The sequence below is a fragment of the Saccopteryx leptura genome, chromosome 2, assembly GCF_036850995.1.
Source record: "Saccopteryx leptura isolate mSacLep1 chromosome 2, mSacLep1_pri_phased_curated, whole genome shotgun sequence".
NCBI lineage: Eukaryota > Metazoa > Chordata > Mammalia > Chiroptera > Emballonuridae > Saccopteryx > Saccopteryx leptura.
This window is the reverse complement of record NC_089504.1, coordinates 236,927,745-236,948,752: the sequence shown is the minus strand read 5'-3', so window position 1 is coordinate 236,948,752 and position 21,008 is coordinate 236,927,745. Positions and strand designations below refer to the sequence as shown.

Here is a 21,008-nt window from a genome sequence, read left to right as displayed (position 1 = left end):
GGACTGTCTGAGAAAATCCCACCCCATCCCCAAGACACCCTACCAAGTGACCCCGAGCCCACCTTCCTTTAACTCCTGAAGAGCTCCCCTGAGAAGGGACAGGAACAGAGGAGGCAGGTGGGGGGGGGGGGGGCTGGAGACACCAGACCCTTATCCTTTCTCCTGGACACACAGTGAAGCACATTGACTCAAGATTTTTTATTCTCCTTTTGCCATTTTTCTATAAAACCCCTGGTATAGACCAAAAGAAACTGCACATTGGTCCTGCCTTTGGTCAACCTTTGGGCCACAGAACAGAAGGCAAAGACCACCACCCAGATCCTCCTGACGGGAGCCCACAGGGAGCTGGAAAGAAGGGCAGGCCACACAGTGCTGAAGGTTTAGAAAGACGGGTGGTGTGAAAGCAGGGAGGAGGGACAAGGGTGGCCCTGCTGGGGTCAGGGAAGGCTTCCTGGGGCTGGCTGGGGCCTGGCACTGAGGGACAGATGGAGGTGCAGATGTGGAGGAGGGAGAGGCACGCTGCTCCACGAACCAGACCCCTGCAAGTGAGCACTCTGCCAGGTCAGCCAGGGAGTCTGAAGTGAAGGAGGCGGGTCTGGGGGAGCCTCGAGGAGGCAGAGAAAGAGCACCTCACGTCTCAGGTCTGCAGTCTCAGAGGACCATGCACAGCCCACTGCACAGCCGGCTCCAGAGACCGCAGAATGCAGACCACGTCTTCTGGGCAGCCCAGCCCGCTGCAGGTCCCAGGTCCCAGCAGCAGCATTACAGAGGCCCACAGTCACAGGGCGCTGGGCCTCTCTTGTCAGTGTCAGGAGCTGGACGCCCACTGGCCGGCACAGAGGCCATCCAGAGCTTGCCAAACGGGGGCATCTAGGGAAGCGGCCGTGTGGACAGAGACACCAGGGGCACCGATGCTGGTTTCCCAGCAGTCAAACCCACAGCCGGTCAGCGCCTGCTTCACGGCCTCCACCTCCGGCCCCGTCAGGTCTGGGGAGAGGGAAACAGCAGGTCACTTCTGACATCCATCTGCCTCCTCCCCAGGGAAAGACCCAGACAGAACCTTTGTATAAGCCCAGGCCGGCAACCCTGTCCGCCCCCCTGGTACCTGGCCTGAGGAGTGTGATGCCACAGCCACCGCCACCAGCGCCAGTGAGTTTGCTGTGCAGCCCATGGGCCATGGTCACCTGGCAGAGCTGGTCCAGTGAGGTGTGGCCCACACCAAGGGCATTCAGATGGTGCTGGTTCATATCGATGAGCTCCTGGAGGAGAAGACTCAGTCTGTTCCCATTTGGCCTGCCAGAAGCCGGGCTCTTGAGCCCGTGCCGTCTGTAACACTGGTTTGGGACAGCAAATGGCTTTGACTACCCAGCACACAGTCCCTCTCTGCTAATGAGAGAGCCTCTCCTCCCTGTAAGACTCCCCAAGGATCTGGGATAGAGCTGGTAGTGAGCACATGTCCCAAGCCTGGCACAGATGCCTCTGGCCATGGTAACTGGTCAGGGTTGGGCATATGGGCCAATCAGGCCTCTCCCAAGGTTTTCTCTGCCTCCTTCCACTGGAACTGCTACAACTGGTTGACTTCAGCAGTAGGCTACCAGAGTTACCTACCCTGCAAATGGTCAGAGATTACATGGAAGACAGGTATCAGACCAGGTTGTTTTAGCCTCTGGATCCAGCTATGCCTGAAGTTGCTCCCTCTGGCATTCTATTATAAGCCAATAAATTCCTCTTCTGCTAAAGCCCAGACGAGATGGATTTCTATCATTTATAGAAGTCTCAAGCAATACACCATCCTAAAGATGCCTCAGGTACCGATATTCAGAATAAAACCTGGTTTGCAATTCTAGCAAGGTCATGTACAAGGGAGGTGAGAGAGTTCAGCTTTCCTTGATTATGTATAACAAAATTCCTTCTCTTCTGATGACCAGATGAGAGGCAGGATGAGGAAATAACTAGACTGACAGCTCCTACTACCCAGGAATCCCCTATTTACCTCCCATTTACTCCACGAGGGTTTGACAAACACACAAGTACCAGCCCTGCCACTTCATGATGGGGGTGTCCTTGGGTGAGGTCTTCCACCCTGAGCCTCAGGCTGCCTTCTAAAACAGGAGGGGAAGAGGATCTGCCCCCACTGCCGGGGGAATGAAAAGAGGTGAGCCATCTGTACAACACCTGGCACGAGGGGTGTGCTCAGCAAACACCTGCAGCCCTTCGTACTTTTATGGTTACAGTACCATCACCCCCATTTTACAAAGGGGCAAACTGAGGCTCAGAGAGGAAAGTAATTTGCCTAAGCTCACTGAGCTGGCAGCAGAAGCCAGGTCTGCCTGACACGAAGCTCATGTCTACTCTGCCTAGGAAAGTGCCCTGGTGTTCCAGGGGACTAGGAGTGCCGATGTGAAGACTGCCAATCGCCGGGAGTCTGTGGAGACCCGCCTGGTTCTCCGGCCCAGGGCTGTCTGGCAGGGTGAGGCCAGCACTTCCCACGCAGCCCGCAGCCCACCACTCACCTCCCACCTCTGGTGCCCCAGCACTTTTGACAAAGGAGCAGACAGGCATGAGGGCCTGTGGCAGCCCCGGCTTCCTTTCCCGGCCCGGGGGCTGGATGTGAGGGAAAACTTCTGGGGGCCTCTCTCTGCGCCTGAGCACCAGGTGTCATGTTGCTGAGGCAGGTTCCAGACACCTGTCACATTCTGATCCAAAATCTGTCAAGGACTGGATGACAGGTTGTGACATAGGAGAACAGCTCGCTGGTTTGAGCGCAAAGCTGTCCGGGAGCCGAGCTACACATTTCAGCGGCTGCCACAGCCAGAAATATACACAATGTATAATCAACGTGCTGTTCTGGGGGCATTCTCCAGGGGCTCAACGGGGTGTATTTTAGGCAGTACTCTATCATTATTAATTTCCTACTCAGGAGGACTGTGTTCCCTCCTTTCTACGTGAAAGGAATTGAGAGCCAGCCAAGCGAAGGCTGGGGGAAGGAAGGCAAAAGCAAGTAATTAAGTGGAGTCTTGCGCCTGGCAGACGCTCATTAAAGAGTTGTTGACGAAAGAAATAAATAAGTCAGTTTGACCCCTGGCTCAGCCACTCCCTAGTTGGAAAATCTTGGGAGAAAGTTGCTCCCTTCAGGCCTCAATTTTTATACTTGTAAAACAGGGACAATAGAACTACTTCACAGGTAGGTTGTTATAGGGACCAAATGAGAACTCATTTGTGAAATGACTTACAGCTTCCATTCGTTACAGGGGCTGCAGGTTCAAATGCTTATAATAGGACAAGGAGGCACCAGGTAGACTGTAGTGGTGTGGGCACACTTAGGGAGTGGTGAGGACTGTGGAGAAATGGACACCACGGGAGGCCCCTCTGCACCTCTAGCTGACTGCCGCTGTTCAGCCCTGTCAGCTGAGGCTGCCTGATCCTGTGATTCTTCACGGGAAGCCAGATGGCTTAATGCCAGCCCACATCCACCAAGCCAGATGGGCCAAGTCTGAGGATGAGCTCGGGCCCTCTGGCTTACTGAGCTGGTGGCTCATCAGGCATTGTCCTTGTGCGTCACCCAAGAAACCTCACTGAATTCTTAAGACACTCCAGGGGGTGAGGCCGGGATTCAGACCTGAGCCTGATTAAAACTAAAGCATGAGGTCTCAACCTCTGCACTAGAATTATGTAAAGGGTGCTGGGCTGGGGTGATGATGACAAAAGAACAATATGAGGCTCTGTCCAAGCCAAAGCATGCAGGTGATAAATAGTTACTGAATAAGCAAACACAGTTAACAAAAATAGCAGAGCCCTGGCTGGTTAGCTCAGTCCATTAGAGTGTTGTCTCGAAACACCAAGGTTGCAGGTTCGATCCCCGGTCAGGGCGCATACGGGAAGCGACCAGTGAATGCATAACTAAGTGGAACAATAAGTAAATGCTCTCTCCCTCTTTCCCTTCCTCACTCTGTCTTTCTAAAATCAATAAATTTTTTTTTTAAAAAAGAAAAAGAAAATAATTAATAGTAGGAAAGAGGCAGCCAAGTAGGAAATCTTTCCTGCACCCATGGAAGACTATCAGAAATATCCCCATGCTCCTTATGTAAACCTGGTCCATTGCATTTAGTCCATACCAGGCACTGCCCTTAGCGTTTTCTGTGTATTTTCCCTTAATTATTGCAGCTACCTAGAAAGAGGCTGAAAGATAAGGCATGCTTGCTCATGTGTGTGCATTCACAGGACCCTGGGCCCAAGTCTGGCCCCCAGGGATTCTGAGCACGGGCAGATTGGGGGGCTCCACTGCAGTGGTGTGGGTGAGTGACCCCGGATCCCGCAGACGGGTTCTTACTTCCAGCGCGAGGTAGTGCTCTGGGGCTGGGACTGCTGTCGCCATCTCTTCCAGCACTCGTTCACACTCCAGGGAAATGGCATTTATGGAGGTCAGGAGGGGGGCCACGATCTTTGGGAACTAGGGGGAAAGGAAGCAAGGGACTGTGAGAACTAGGGGCAGGCAGGCACTGGACAACTGGCCCAGCAACGGGGTAGAGGAAGGTGTGCCCACTGCTTACGCCCACCCTCTGTGGAAATCGCCTCTTCTTCCAGCCCAGTCCCTGCCTTGCCCAGACGTCCAATATAAGCAGGGGATTCTCGCTGCAAAGCCAGCACGACGGACGATCCCTGTCCCAACTCCCATCTGGAGTGTGAACAGACAACACCTCCTTTTTTGCCAAAACTGCCTTCCCAAGTCCCCACCCCCCACCCCCCTTAACCCATGAGGCAGAGGGAGAGCTCCACCACATAAATGTGACTGTTGTGATCCTGCTAGACACCCATCAGGGCTGGGACAAGAAGCACCTTGAGCAGTCTGTTCCTGACGTTGAGCACAAGAGCCTTGGTGCTGCGAGGGACCTTGGTGTTGATCAGCAAGATCTTTAGAGCTGGTGGCCTGCAGGGTAAAGAGGGTCCAGAGTGAGCAGGACGGAGCTCGGTCAGGGCTGGGGCAATCCTGGACTCCACTCCCCTTCCCATTCAGAGGCCGCAGAGGCCCAGAGAGGGGACATCAACAGCAGGCTGGAAATGAGTTAGGGGAGCACAGGTTCTTGACGCCCAGTCCAGTGTGCCTGCAACTAACCACAGCTGCATCTTGCTTCAGCCCCTGGACAGATGGACACTTCCCGTGGCTCATCACCCACTCATTCATTCATTCATTCATTCATTCGACTGTGATGGGCACATGTGAGGCCCTAACCCAGCCTGGAGGTGGCAGAGCATGGCATATTCATGGAGCCAGAGTTCAAAGTCCCTATAGTGAAGAGTACAAGGGGCCAATATTCGGTCATGTGAGCCACTCTAGGGAGCTGAAATGAAGGGTGCTGGAGACTTAGAAGGAAAAGGCAACAGGTCCTAGGATGGACTGCAGACTGGGTGTGCAGGGGTGGGGAAGATGCCCAGCTGGCTGGTTCAGCCAACACAGAAGTATGAGAGAGTCCCTGTTCCCAGCATGCTGAGCCCTCCTTGCCCTGCTCTGAAACCAGGTGTGTTAAGAGGGAGTCAGTTGCCCCCACCTGGCTGTCCTGGGTAAGAAAACAGAGGGTCAGGGAGGCCCCAGTAAACTGGCTTTCTAGCATGACCCTCACCTGCCCTCTGAGATTTATAATCCTTCTTAAAGCCACAATCCTAATTGTCCTTGTGCTTAGCTGTCTTTGGGGACTCAAGCCCCCATTTCTTGTTATCCCAATCAGCCTTGCATAGCACTGCTGGCCGGGGACAGAGGGTGGAGAATTTGGACGAGCGGATGAGCTCTAGCCCGAGACAGCTGGAGATGAGCAGACCCCTTGATACCTTTATTTGCTTTTCTTTTCATAGCTCAAGATTATAAAATCCAATAGGGCTGGAAAAGGCGGCCAGGAACCTGCTTGATCTCACCGCCCATAAGCCCATAAAATTAATATCGATTCTCAGCCTTGGAGGCCGGCTTTTTTTTTTTTTTTTAACTTTACAAAAGATGAACATTCTATTTGGCTTTTCTTTTCCCTTTAAAGACTAGCTGTTCCTCAAAAGGGCAGTGTTCTAGGAGGCTGCATCTTGATCCACTTGGCAAACAATGCCTTTTTTTTTTTTTTTTTTACAGAGAAGCACCATGCATGGTTTGGGGCAAAAGGGCTCCTCTGTAAGCCATTGTGGGATTAATGTGGTCTGGCTTCTCTGCCTCTTAGAGAATCTGCCATCTGCTCACCACAGCGCCCTGCAGCCAGCAGCGAAGGTGGTATGCTCTGTGTTCCTATCCATTGGGCAGGAGGAGTTTGGGTACTGCCTTTTCATGTTTTTTAGATAAGTCTTCTACAAACAGGTCTCCTGCTGGCCCCACAAAACTCAGGGCTCCTATGAAATCCTGTGTCCACCACTGGGGCTATGCCCTGTAAGTGCCTATGTGCACTTGGCCTGGCTACCTCCCCAGCCTCATTTCATCTCGTCATGTCTCTGCCCTCCCTGGCTGCTGACTCCACTCAGCCAACCTGGCCTCCTGGCTGCTGCTCAACACACCAGGCACACTCCTGCCTCAGGGCCTTTGCACTTGCTTTTCCTCTGCCAGCCCTCACCCCCGCTCCATCCTCAAAAACTGCATGACTCACCCTTATATTTCATTCAGGTATTTGCTCAGATGACATGTCATCAGAAACCTCCACTGATGAACCCATCCAACTAGCTCCCTCTTTCATCACCTTGAGTTCCTTGTCCTGCTTAAAGTTTCCTAAAAGCACCTAGGACTGCCTGACATGCTCTTGAAGAGCAATTTGTTTTGTTGATTGTCTCATCCCACAAAAATATGAGTTCCGTGAAAGCAGGACCTTTTGTTTCCTGCTGAGGCCCCAGCACCCAGCACATAGTAGTTGCTTAATAATTGATAAAATGAGTGAATAAATTTGGTCAGCAAAGAGCTAAGAACTTTATAGAGACTGTTTCTGATTTCACGCTCAGGATCCACTGCATTAATAAGAGGAAGATATGACTCATCTAAGGGCACCTGCCTACCAAGTGGCAGAGCTGGCATTGAACCCAGGCCCATGGACCCCAGAGCCTCTGTCCATCACACCATCACCAGCTGGCCCCTGAGCATGCCTCGGGACCTCTCCCTCATTTCTACCATGGAAACACTCCATCTCTCATTTCTTGACTGCCTCCAATAGAGTGCACACGTGCACAGGCTCCGTCTTAATGGGGCCTAGGTTAGTGATCTCAGGAGGCACTGTGTGAATGAAAGGCCACTACCTCTGTCAGCGTAGGCAGCTAGATATTAATAAGGGAAGGAAGCAAAGGGAATCAGACATTAAAAAGCCTGCTTGCTTCATTAGGAAATTACCCCCCTGCCCCAAGGAGGAAGGACCAGCTTTTCAATCTCTCCGTAGTACAACTGGTACACACCCAAACTATGGCGGCGGGCAGGGGGTACGTGCAATAGAAGCCAAGATGGCGGCCATTAAGGCCTGTCAGTCAAGCCTGGGAAAAGAATCAGATTGGTTACAGGGAGGAACCATAAGAAGCCCATAAAAGATTAAAAAGCTGATTGGTTAGTTTAAGGACATGGCTATCCCAAGATAATACAACACAAGCCTAACAAAGGAGCTCTCTCTATTCTTCTCTTGTTTGAACCAGCCCGGGCACAACTGAAAAGACTATGCTGGGCAGATGAGGACCGGGGCAAATTAGACTGAACCGTGACAGAGGATATCTGGACTCTGGTCTTCGTACTGGGCTTAATGAAGATTATCTTTTTTCCTTGGAGGGACAAACAGAGACAAGACACAGGGACGTCGTGGCCGCCTTCCATTTCAATCCCATCGATCCCTACCAAGCCACAAGCTCCTATGCGTCAGTCCTTTGGAATGCCTTCCCTGCGACTGAAAAAGAACACCATTTCCAGTGGCAAACACCTCTGTGAAGGAGCCCCAAATCTGTAGCTTGACCTATGACACTCGATGTCATCCACAGCAGACCGAGAATGCTTTGGCTGCCTCTGTTCTAAATACAGCCCTGATTGCCTCCTCCAATAGACTGTGAGCCCTGAGGGTGGGCCCAGGCCCAGACAGCTCAGAATCCTCTGCTCTCTCCTGCTCTCACGGCATACACACCACACAAATTCAATGTACCTGGCAGAGCCAGCCCCCACCTGGGCCCTGAGGCCCCACTGCCAGGATGCCACAAGCAGCCAGAGGAAGCTGTTCCATAGTATTAAATGGCTCTGCCTCGTGCTCTGTGTAGTCACCCAAGGGGATTTTGCCCTCTAGGGTCCATGTGGCAATGTCAGGAAATATTTTTGGTTGTCGCCACTGGGAGATGTGGGAGGTGCTACTGGCATCTAGAGGGTAGAGACCAGGGACGCTGCTGAACAACCCACACTGCACAGGGCGGCCCCGCTCTAGAGAATTACCCGGCCCATGATGTCAATAGCATGAGGTTAAGAAACTCTGATGAGCCTGACCAGGCGGTGGCACAGTGGACAGATCGAAGGACTAGGATATGGAAGGACCCAGGTTTGAGACCCCACGGTCGCCAGCTTGAGCGCGGGCTCATCTGGCTTGAGCAAAAAGCTCACCAGCTTGGACCCAAGGTCACTGGCTCGAGCAAGGGGTTACTCGGTCTGCTGAAGGCCTGCAGTCAAGGCACATATGAGAAAGCAATCAATGAACAACTAAGGTATCGTAACAAAAAACTGATGATTGATGCTTCTCATCTCTCCGTTCCTGTCTGTCTGTCCCTATCTATCCCTTTCTCTGACTCTCTCTGTCCCTGTAAAAAAAAAAAAAAGAAAATAAAAAAAGAAACTCTGATGAAGAGCCTTGGAAAGGAAGACTTGGCTCTCAGAAGCCAAGGCGGCAGGGACAGGAAGTCCCCAGAGGTGCAGGAGAGCCACCCCATATCACCCCAGGTCACTGAACCACTAATGGAGTGGACTAGCTGGAGAGGTCAAGAGTCCAGGACCTGCTGCCCATCCACAAAGAAGACAGCCCTGGGACCCTCACAACCAGGAAAAGGCCACAGAGGCATCACAGTGCCCTGGGACAAACACCAACTCCCGACTTGATCGAGGGCTCGGCAGCAGCCAGGGAGCACGTGCTCCTGCTTGCCCCACACTGCGTGCCCTGCATCTGACGTTCCAACTGAGAGCAAACAGAACAGAGGACGTTGAAGTTGAATACAAATGTTTGTAATTCCAGTTACTCCAGAGGGAGGGTAGAAAGAAGCATATAAAACAGGCTGCAAGTTGCCAAACGTCACCTCTGACCTGAGCCGCTCCTGAGCTCCCTCCCTTCTTGCTCCCGCCCTGGCTTTGCTTTGCTCGCCTTCCTCAGGGCAACCCTCAGTTTCTTGTGGAGGCCTTTGTGTGTGTGTCTGTCCCCACCCGCCCAAAACTGTGTCCAAGATTCATCTTTATATCCCCTGTCCCCAGTGCAGTGTCATTGAGAACACAGACGATATCAATTCTTGTTTGCTGAGTGAATGAATAACTAAATGAGCAGCCACGTTGGGGAAGGTGAACAGCGCGGCCATGCATGACTTCCCCTTTAATCTCTGGGCAATTTAAGAGCTGACATGGAGAGGCAAAGAGCAGGGCTTTCTCATGGTGATGGGCTGCACAGGCCACGTGGGGGAGGGGAAAGCCCAGGGACACCTGCCTCACGTGTTACAAAACAAAGAAACAGATGTGCCCTGCCGGAAGGTGCTGCTCCACCCCAGAATTACCTCTTCAAGGATGAAATCTTTCCTTGTTGGTATCGGAGCGCTCCTCCTAAAGAAAAAACCAGTGGGTCAGGAAAGTGGATCTTTGCCTCTTGGGAGAAGTTAGATTCTGGGGTAGTTTGCGTTTTGCCCCATCCAGGGAACAGTCTAAATACCACAACTATCGCCTCAGCTTCAGCTGCAAAAGCTCAGGAGGGCACGAAGGTGTACTGTGCTCAGCCAGGCAGCTCCTGCCAGGCCTTGGGCTCCAGGGTCACTCCCTTCCCCCCGGGCTGCCCAGCTCCACTGCAACAGCCACATGGTGTGGAGGTGGGGCTCGCCAGATGTGGTCTGCAAATTCCACAGCAATGGTTCTGTAGCTCTAACTTCAGACACCTCTGGGGACTTCACTGGACTGCAGCTTCCCAGGCCCCAGCCCCCAGAGACCTGCATTCAGGAGGTGTGAGGCTGAGATTTCTCCCATTCCCTTTAAATTAGGAAAATGCTCTTTTTCTCAGAATCCACTGATTCTATTCATCCCAAACCAACAGACCCTGGGCATCTACAATTGTCAAAAGAAATCTTAAGAAGGATAAAAACAAAGAAGACAAGCCCGAGGCAGCCTACCCCAGGTGCTGACAGCGTTGTCCACTCCGGAGGGGTTCCCGTGAATCACCTTCTCCCCCTGGAAGGCCCACTTGTTAATTAATTCCAAATCCTCCGCTGTCCACCTGAGGAAGACACAGAATTTCATCTTCACCACAGTGGTGATGCGGGCCAGGGGTTCCTACGGGCAGCAGAGTCAGGGGCCACAGGCTGGGCTTGGTGGAGACCAAACAGCAAAGGGGCTTGGGGTCTTGAACTGAGAGACCAACCACTCGGAACCTCTCCAGCTAAAGTACGTGTCGTACCTTCCCTTCCCTCTTTTTTTTTTTTTTTTTTTTTTTTTTGTATTTCTCTGAAGCTGGAAACGGGGAGAGACAGTCAGACAGACTCCCACATGCGCCCGACCGGGATCCACCCGGCATGCCCACCAGGGGCAACGCTGTGCCCACCAGGGGGCAATGCTCTGCCCCTCCGGGGCGTCGCTCTGCCGCGACCAGAGCCACTCTAGCGCCTGGAGCAGAGGCCAAGGAGCCATCCCCAGCGCCCGGGCCATCTTTGCTCCAATGGAGCCTTGGCTGCGGGAGGGGAAGAGAGAGACAGAGAGGAAGAAGGGGGGGGTGTGGAGAAGCAAATGGGCGCTTCTCCTATGTGCCCTGGCCGGGAATCGAACCCGGGTCCCCCGCACGCCAGGCCGACGCTCTACCGCTGAGCCAACCAGCCAGGGCCCTTCCCTTCCCTCTTAAACCCTCCTGCCTGGCCCAGTGGAGAGAGCCCCAGCTTTGGGTTCACACAGTCCTACTTTGCCTCCTACTAGCTGAGTGACGCTGGGCTCATTACCTAACTTCTCTGAGCCTCGCCCCTCATCTGTAGAACGGTAACTCTGCTCTCCTCAAAGCTGGCTGCAAGTGTACTGAATGCTGGCCAGAGTGGCCAGCAAGGTGTCCACAGGCAGCAGGGGCAGCTCTAGGAGACCCTTACAAAAGCACCCACTCCTGAACCAATGCCTTAGAGAAGAGCAAGCAGAGGGATGACTGTTTCCCAAAGCCCTGTCTAGAGGCCAAAAGGACAACTGTTACAAATTCAAATTCTAGATGCTGCTGGCAAGCCAGGTTTGCCCCGGCCACCTCTGGCTCTCCCCCAGGCATGCAGACACACTGCCTGCTTTGGAAGGTGTGAGCTCACTGACACGTTCAGTGAAAAGACCCCAAACACATAAGAACCCAATAGGGACAAATGATCAGCCCCATTCTCCCACCCTCTTCTCTCAGCCTGTGTCTTTCTATTAATCCCCTTCCCTGCGACACAGAAGCCAATGGTGGTTTGGCGACCTCCAAGAGCGCAGGGCTGAGTGGCAGGGCTGTGGAGTCGGCAGGGGGCCTGGTCCGAACCTCATCCTGTGGCCAACCCACTGGGCACCCCTGTGCTTCCTCTAATAGTGTCTACCTCACAGAAGATATTGTGAGATGGAAAGAACATGCCAGTGCTTTGCAAAAGGCCCAGGAGACAGCATGGGCTCAAATAAAAAAGGCCCCCTGGGATCACAACTCCTGGATTCACTCTAAACTCAGAGCACTGTGCTTTCTCTAATGGGCCATGCTCTGTAGGCCCCACAGTGACTCTATGGGGAAGGAACCACTACTATCCCCTTTCTTCTAGAAGAGGAAACTGAGGCTCAGATGGGTACAGTGGCATCCCCGAGATCACAGTGCTACTCACTGCTGCAATTGAACCCACGTCTCCCGACTGGATCCTGAGCTCTTAACCACTGAGCTTTGGTGCTGGTGAGACGTGCTCACTCCTTCATTCAATAGCGAGCAGCTACGCGTGCCCAGGATGAGGCTCAGAAGAGAGAGCGAAGCAGACAGGGCCCCCGCCTGCTCGGAGCTTGGAGTCTAACGGAGACAGTGGATGTCAGTCAGCAATCTATTTAACTACAACCCAGGAAGTGCGTGGAGGCTGGAGGGAACCCCATTCTGAAAGGGAGGGAGGGCCGAGGGGGGCCAGTGAGGGAAGATGTGGGGGACAGCATCCCAGCTCGAGGCTGCGTAGCTGGTGCAGTGCCCGGAACTGGGCAAGAACTAGCTCTTGTCAGGACCAAACCGTGAGCGAGCGGAAGCGGGGACGGCAGCTGGACCGAGCCCGCAGCCCGGGCCTCTCAGCAATGCCCATCTTCCTCCACTCGGCACACAGCTCTGTCATCAGGGGGCTGATCCCCAAGCCTTCTCATTTGGAAATGTGGGTGTGTGGTGGGGGTTGGGGTGGCTCTCCCCCGAGGCTCTGAGATGGAGTGACTGGGTCTTTAGGGAGGTGGAAAACGGGTTGGAAGGAAGCAGCTGAGAAAGCCTCCCGGTTCCTACACGGACACCTGACACACGTCACCCTCTGCCCTCCAGTCTGCTGCCCTGTGGGCAGGTGTCTATTCAGGGGACCCAGGGCAACCAGGCCTTCATTGATCTGGGTTATAATCAGCAATCAGCACACAGTAATGAGTAGCTGTCTGGAAGCCTCTGTCCTGAGTCACCATCTTAGCACAGGATTACCAAATGTCAAGGCTGGAAGGTCCCCCAAGGGACCATAGGGGGCAGCCCTGCATTTTCAGATAAGGAAACAGAGCCCCAGAGATGAAAAGGGGTTGCCTAAGGCCACACAGCCAGCTGGCAGGCAAATCTTACTGAAATTCCTAAAAAGCACTTCCTGTTACCCACAGGTGCAGGATCTCATTACCTGCTGGATTCTTCCCCTGACAAACAGCCACTGCTCCCCAACGCCTCCATCCCATCTCCACCCCCGGGAACCTCTCAGTGCGACTCTGGGAAATGCTGACAGAGATATGACATCGACAGCGCCCCGATCCACTGGGGCCACGAGGACCAAAGCGCCCTTGGGCTCAGTCTGGCACAGCTGTGTCCATCCTGGTGGCCAGCACCGCCTGAGCAGCTGTTTCTGCTGGCTGCCCAGAGACACAGCGAGGCCAGCAGCCACCTGCCGCAGCACAGCTGTGCTCCACATGGCTGGGACCAAAGGCTCTCCAGTGCAAGAGCTCCCTTGAATCCCGCTTTTCCCAGGACAAGCCTCGACAAGAAGCTGCCAAGCTGGCTTCTGGCGTCTCATCCACGACTCCCGGGGTGAGGCCCAGGGGAAAGTGCGTCACCTTTGCGCAGAGGTGGCTCCTCAGGGCGTGTTCCCCAAGCCACAGAGATGCCTGCCAGCAGCCCTGCCCCAACAAGGCTGACTCACATGACAGCAATGACGCTCCCTCGGCGAAGACAAGGTCGAGGGCCTGCAGGATGGGGGTGCCCTAATCTGACAGACAGGCCTCCTGTGCCTATTTCTTGGTACACTGTACTTTTCCCATAACCATCAGATGCGACCTGGCTGTGCCTGCCTCAGCGTCAGTACTACCGTTTCCAGAGGAGGGCGCTGAGGAGTCAGGGGTGCAGCTGCCTGGCCGAGGTCCCGCATGAGGCAGCGGCAGAGGTGGCCCAACGCCTCATCTAACCCATCACCCTCTACATCTGAGCTCAAGTTCTTTCTGGGCGCTTGAACCCAAAAGAGGCGAGTTGGGGTAAAGGGGCGGGTTTGGGGAACGAATGTGGTGTAGCGCAGGGGTGGAGAGCTCAGGCTCTGGACTCAAACCCCTCTCTGCTGTCACGGGCCGTGTGGCCTGGGCCAGCCTCTCTCTCCCTCAGCTTCTCCTGTAAAATGGCCCGTGACACCTCTCACCTCACAGGTGAGCTCGTGGTAAGAGAACCCGTGCCCGGGTCATGGCCCACAGGAAGGACAACGAGTGTGGCGAAGGCCACAGATACCTGCTGCTGGCCTCCCCGTCCTTCAGCGGGTTTGGGATCTCCTCGCACAAAGTCAGGAGGGCGGCGGCCAGACACACGGAGTAGGCGGCACTGGAGCCCAAGCCAGCCCCGGGGGGCAGCTCTGACCACACCACGATGTCCAGGCTGGGCAGGGCCCTGAAACACACACACAGGGCGCAGAGCGTGACTCTCCTGAAGGGCGGGAACCAGCTTCATTTAAACCGCCATGGTGTCCAACCAGAGCTCTTCCTAGAAGTGCCCCATGAACCACCAACCACCCTCTAACTCCCTCCTGTTCCCCACACAAGCAAGGCTCTTTCATGGCCCTTCTTGTAGCACAGGCTGTCCCCTGCCCAGGGGAGCTCTGCATCTCCTTCTCCCCCAGGGAAATTCCTACTCATGCCGCAAGACCGTTCTCAGGTGTCATTCCCACTGGGAAGCTTCCCCTGGACACCCCTAGGTCATTCCTTGCTGCCCCCACCCCAAAGACCCCCCCAGCACATAATCTTTCTTCACTGCTGTGCACTGTGTGTCCACAGCAAGCCTCTCTCACCAGATGGCACTGCCCAGTGTGGGCAACAGGTGGGCTTTGGATCACTGGCAAGTTCAGAGTCACTGCTTCCTAAGTGTATTCCCCCAAGTGAGAAGTGCCAAACTTCACGTTCTATAATTTCCATTAAACTCTTTTCCTATTTTTCAAATATAAAATAACTACACATGGCCACCCCACCCAGATCAGAAGATGCTGAAATATGCCCGCCCCCTGCAGAAGGGGACATACCCCCTTCAAGCTGAAGATCCGGCTTGGCTTTGGACAGCAAGCGTTGAGACATTTGTAAATGCGTCCCCAGCATGGTGCCTGGCACCAGTGCTGCTTAACTTCTGTCTGCTGCACGAGTGAAGGGCTCTCCCTCTGGGTTCTGGACTACTCACTGTGTACCAGATACCATGCTAGGCCCATTTGTCTACAGCTGACCCTCAATCAGAGGGTTAGGGCACTGACACCTGCACAGTTGAAAATCTGCATAAAAATTAAGTCAGTCCTCCACACCCGCAGATGTGAAACCTGAGGGCCGAACATATACATATTTACTGAAAACAAATCCATGTATAAGTACACACAAATAGGTGGACCTGCATAGTTCAAACCTAAGTTGTTCAAGGGTCAACTGCATATTTCTAATCCTCCAACAGTTTTCTGAGGAAAATAATAATTATCATTATTATTGTATAATGGCTAACATTTCCCAAACAACATGCCATGCTCTATGTCAAGCCCTACAGATAAATGAACTAATTTAACCTCACAAGAACCCTACAACGTAGGTACTATTACTACCCCATTCTATAGATGAAAAAACCAAGGCTCAGGACAGGTAAGAACCTCAAGCAAGCCACTCACTAAATGGCCGTGCTGTGGGTGAACCAACGCAGCCTGACTCTCAGGCCATGCTCTGTAACACCATGTTACACCACCTCAACAAGACTGTCAACCTCTAGCAGCTGGCTTCCTTAAGGACCGACACTATTATAAGGGGCAAAGTGGTACAGGCTTCACTGTGCTAATCACGGCGTTTCCCTGGAGCCGGCAGGCTGTGGAACAGGGTGCCTCTACGGACACGGCGTGGCAGATGGCACACAGCAGATCAAGGATGGACTCTGGCTCGGGCTCTACTGAGTCAAGGAGGGCAGAGGAGGCCGCTGGGGTTAGGAATGTCAGGATGAAAGTGAACTGAATTAGCTCCACCTCTCCACTTCCAAACTAGCTGCGTGGCCTTGAGATAAGTGACCTTATCTCTCTGAGTCTCAGTTTCTCCCTGCACAAAACGAGCACAGTGCCTTTCTCGCAGGGTGGTTGTGAATATTAAAAGTGGGGCGTATCTAAAGAGGCTCACACAGTGCCTGGATGGTGTGGGGCAGTGACGGCTGCTGTTATTAGAAACCTGGAATGGAGCACGTGCATTCTCAAGCAGCCAAAACTAGAAACCGTCCCCCACTATCCAGGGGATACTGAGCTGGGACTCCTTCCCCAGGCCGCGCACACACCTCTGCTTCCGGCAGATGCACAGGTACAGGTAAAGGAAGGCCAGCACGGCCAGACGTTCGTGGTCGGTGCAGTCCTCAGGGAAGTCTGCCACCTCCTTCAGCTTCTCCAGTTTCTCCAGTATGGGAACTGTGGGGTCACCTTGCTCTGTCACACAAGCAAACAAGTACACCCAGATGGGTGAGAGAGCCTTGGATGCTTTCATAGACAACAGGACACGAAGAACTACGCAGTCATGGCAGTCGGTACCTGGGTGGACCTGGATTCATGACCTGAGCAGCACAGCTCAGTCTGTTAGTGGAATGCAGGCTTTGGATGCTGGTAGACTTGGCTTTGGGTCCTGACTGTGATGCTGACTGCCTTTCTGGCCTTGAGCATGTGACTTAACCTCTCTGAACCTGTTTCCCTCCTTGGTAAGCAGGGATAACAAGAGTACCTCCTCATAAGACTGTCATGGAATAGAGTAAAATCAGGTACCTAAAGTCCCTAATAGCTTCTGGCACATAGCAAGTGCCTAATTAAGAGTAATATTAAAACTCACATACACACGAAAAGTGAATGATAGCTCAATCACTCAGAGGCCTGAGTCTGATCTCTATCTGTACAAAACCAGTACCAAAAGGCACTATTACATTATTCCCCAAATATTTCCCTCTCCCAAAACATAATTAGCAAGAACGGCACTCAGTAAGACCAGTGAAGGTGAACCACGGAGATGCGCTCGGGCAAGAGGGAGAGGCCAGGTGGCAGCTTCCTCCCAGTGCCTGTGAGAGGCTGGAGCACTTCGCTCTGGGAGACTGAGGGGCAGAGCAAGTCTGACGAGCTTCCCTTTCCAAGTCACTCCCAGCCCCGAGTCAAATTCTAAAGGGACATGAAATTGAGCGGGGTGTGCCTGTGTTAAGAAACCTCAGGGTGGGGCCTATAATTAAGTGCCAGGCGTTGACTGAATTAATGACACATGAAAGGCAGCCAAGCCAATGACAGTGTTGCTGAGAGCCAGACATTTCAGAGCTCTGGATGGGAGATGGGATGGTTCGTTAAGAGCCCAGGCTTGGGATTTTAGGAAGACCTGGGTCTGAATCCTTTCCATATCACAGACAAGCTGTGTGACCTGAGCCACTTGGCCAGAGCCTCAATGTTCTCATCCATAAAATGGGGGCAAATAACACTGCCTACTTCCAGGGAAGGCTGGAATTCTAAGACTGTCAGCATACATGTCCCTACCTGATACACATAAAGGCCCACAAATGCTCATTGTTTATTACTATTGGGAGGGAACCAAAGAATACTGAAAGAGAAAAAAAGGGGCAGATCCCTGTACCGAATAGAAAATATTAAGTGTCCAAAGGGCTCAGACTCCCTTTGCCTCTTTGGACAACAACGGACAAGCCCTCAAGTATGTAGTCACAGCCCAGGGCCCAGCTCTGACCCTGCTGGATCCTCACAGCAACGCTCCCAGGTGACCGAACTCTGCTCAGTGTTAGGTGACCTGCCCAGGCTCATGCCGGGAGTCAGAGTGGGCCGAGACTTGTCCCATCACCCCTGGTTGCTGCTTCTATTTGTGCTACTGACATAGAAGCAGCAGCCAGTTCTAAATGGGAACATTTCCAGCCTGGCTCGGCAGCCCTGTGCACTGTGAAAAGCAAAATTCAGGATTTAGGTTGCAGTTGATGGCTGGTTTCTGAGGCACACTCCAAAGCAGTGGCTATTTTTCTTGACAACTATTATAAGAGTTTATTTGAGCCAAACTGATGACATGTGCTGGGGAGTAAGACCTGAAATGCTCTCCAAAGCAGTGGCTCAGGTGTCTCTGAGATCACTCCGCAAAACCCCCTTCAAAATGCACATGGCTGGTCCCCTCCCACCAGTACCTTCCACTACTAATTCTCAATAGAAATGGGCAGGGCCAAGAATCCATCGGCATTACAAACAACAACAGAAAACCTCCCCAGGGGAGTTCAAGGCAGGACTGAGGTTGACAATAGTGACAACAATTGCTCCAAAATGGGGGTTTTCAGCTGTTACTCTGTCTCCCCACAGTACATATTTGAGAGTGGCTGAGTGGCCTGCTGTGGACTGATTCTCACGGGGGACAGAAACAGTGTGGGAGAAACCCTGGGAGGATTCTCATTTGCTCCACTCTGGCTGAGAAACACTGTTCCAAACAGCGAGGCATCCGTAGTCCAGAGAGGAGACAGCAAATTGGGAACAGAACACATGCTCCAGGTGAAAACACCTGGCCTGCAAATCAGTGGACATGACAGTCACACAGACATCAAAAACTGGCATGGAGACTTCTATTTACTGGAAGACAGCCCTGATATACTGAAGAAAAAAGACCTTACGTTTCTGAGGAGTTTATAAGGCCTAATCGATTTTAGTTAAAAAAAAAAAACAAGATATCTCCCTCTCCTAATCAATCTATTAACAAAAATAATCCAGAGGGATTAACACCAAAATGCTTAACAGTTATCATTAGGAGTGGTGATAATACCGGAATTTTTCTTCACTGGCAATGTTCTAGTAGCATCTGTTACTTTCCAATGATAAGCATGTTACTTTTATTGTGATTTTTAATCATATAAAACGCCAATACATTCTCTTTGTTAAAATAACATTAAAACATTTGTTCGCTCCTGGACCTTCGGACCCTTCCCAGAGGTCACTAATCACCCTCGTCAGCCTTTTTCCATGCATTTACATACATACTGATGTTTAATCTGTGTCATTCCTCTGCTCTATACCAGTCTCGTCTTTGCCCCGCCCTTCAGGGCCCAGGCTCAACCCACACTGGGTCCTCTTCCCCACACTTACCCAGAAAGCTCATGTCCAGCAACTGAAGCCTGGCCACATCCCAGGCCCTCTTGATGCCAATGTTTGGTAAATTGAGGCTCACTTTCCCACTGCTGTGGGGTTGAAGCTGGAGAAATGTTCTCAAGTTCAAAGCTACTGCCAGTGCTACCTATAGAGCAGAGGGCAAAAGCAATTAGCCTGAGGGTGGGTGGCAGCAAGCATGGCTCACATCTTAGGGAAAAGCAGACAATGTCAACGTCCTAAGAAGAAAGAACAAATACCAGTACATAGGCCACCTTCACTCAGACCCTAGGCAGACACCGCTCATCAACCGTGGCACACTCTCCAACTAAGCCTGGGTACAACCACTACCAATCAATTAGGAGTTAATATCTACTCATATTTGCCTTCCTCATACAAAACTTCAGACCTTCGCAACACCAAGGGATGGCTTCCCTATAATCACCATGTTTTCAAAGATAAGAATAAAGAATGACAAAGAGGAGGCATGGAAAAAGCATGAGCTTTGGGTTCAGACAGTTCACTCCCAGCTCTACCGAGGAACATGGAATTGGTCAAGTTACCAATCCTCTCCTGAGCCTCTGCTTCCACATCAGTAAAATAGGATAATAAAAGTTCAACCTCAAAGGGCAGTGGTAAGAATTAAATGAGACAATGCATGTTTCAGGCTCCTTTGCTGGATCTTACCCATCTTCCTGACTTCTACATGGTAAAGTACCCCAGAATTCAACCCTCAAACCTTTTTTCTTCTCCACCGCACCTCACTGCCTAAGGGATCTGATTCCACAGGCAGGGCTGTATACGTGTCTTCCCTCTGCTATCTCACTGAGGGGGCCAGAGGAGCCCTTCAGTGGGCACAAGACCTGCCTTTTCCTTGCCTGGCCAGGGAGAAACTGACCTCCTCTCTGATCTACTATCAGTCTATGCCCCAAGGCTTCCCTGTAGCTCCTTTTAAGACTAGTGTCAGGCAGAAGTGCTGCCCAGTCCTTCTTGGAGGCTCTGGGGGCCTTTTACCTTGCCATGGACCACGGCGTGCTCGCCATGCAGAATGACTTTCCCTGGTGCAGAAACCAGCAGGACATCAGACAACATGGCTCTTGGGAATCCTGAAAGAGAAAGCCAGAGGATGGATGGTCCCAGGTCCTAGAAATCCTTTAATATAGCTAGTAACAATCTCATCATTATGACTTTTTTAAAAAAGGCAGCTTCAGTGCTACAGTTAACTAGACACACCAGAAAGACCTGGGTTCAAATCCCAGGGTTGTCATCCTAGCTAACTCACTTAAATGGCTTTGAACCTCTGTTTCCTCACATGTTACACGGAGACAGTTGTACTTACTTCAACAGGTTCGGGGAAGGTTCAACTACTGCAAAAGAAACACTTGAGCAGTGTCTGGCAGCTCGTAATCACTCGATTACTGATAGCTTATTGACTGGCTCCGTTCTGGGTTCCAGGTTTTATCATTACTACTAGTAACGGCAGAGATTTAAGTGAAATCATGGACCAGAAAGAACTCTTTCCAGGACATTTAGCTTGTCTCCAATTACGCCTCTATTTGTACAATGAAGTGAGGACAGCAGAGTCCTAGAAAGTGACTTGCTGGGTCTACGGGCGAGAGCATTTTAGATTTTAATAAATAATGCGAAATTACCCTCCACTTAAGGTGTTATGTGCATTAATTACCTCAGTACAGTAAGACCTGGCCGCACTATGAGCTAAGTACTACCGGAACTCCTTAGCAGGGGAAACTATGGCTCAGAGCGGGGAAACCTATTGCTTATTATCCGAAGCTCAAAATCACGTCTGTCAAATTCGAGGTTCTGGCCCCTCAGGACGGATTCTCAGAGTTGGTGAAACAGCCAGAGAAGTCGGGAGACCGGCACAGGGTGGTCCTGCGTCTCGGCTAGGACCTCGAAGACCCCGGCCCCACAACCCATGCTCCTCACCTGCCGCCGCCGCCACTCAGCTCCCAAGTCCCAGCAACACCAGGACTCCATCCCCCACAGCGAACAAGCCTCTACACCCAGCCAATCAG

The 21,008-nt window shown here is 52.3% G+C and overlaps 1 protein-coding gene across 4 annotated transcripts; it reads right to left on the bottom strand.

The window, feature by feature from the left end:
* Positions 1–183: 183 nt before the first annotated feature.
* Positions 184–20,998, bottom strand: MVK (mevalonate kinase). 4 transcript variants are annotated; one of them, XM_066370708.1, is made up of 11 exons: positions 20,920–20,998; positions 19,987–20,078; positions 18,973–19,120; positions 16,161–16,305; positions 14,115–14,270; positions 10,327–10,430; positions 9,724–9,769; positions 4,837–4,927; positions 4,331–4,450; positions 1,106–1,334; positions 184–987 (listed from the first exon to the last, which is right to left on the bottom strand). In XM_066370708.1, exons 2-11 carry the CDS (start codon positions 20,062–20,064, stop codon positions 809–811), a joined length of 1,296 nt encoding a protein of 431 aa, XP_066226805.1. In that variant the 5' UTR covers positions 20,065–20,078; positions 20,920–20,998; the 3' UTR covers positions 184–808. The 4 variants fall into 4 exon arrangements, with proteins under 4 accessions (XP_066226805.1, XP_066226806.1, XP_066226808.1 ...); XM_066370709.1 differs by having other exon boundaries at positions 1,106–1,259; XM_066370711.1 differs by lacking the exon at positions 14,115–14,270.
* Between the last annotated feature and the right edge of the window lie 10 nt (positions 20,999–21,008).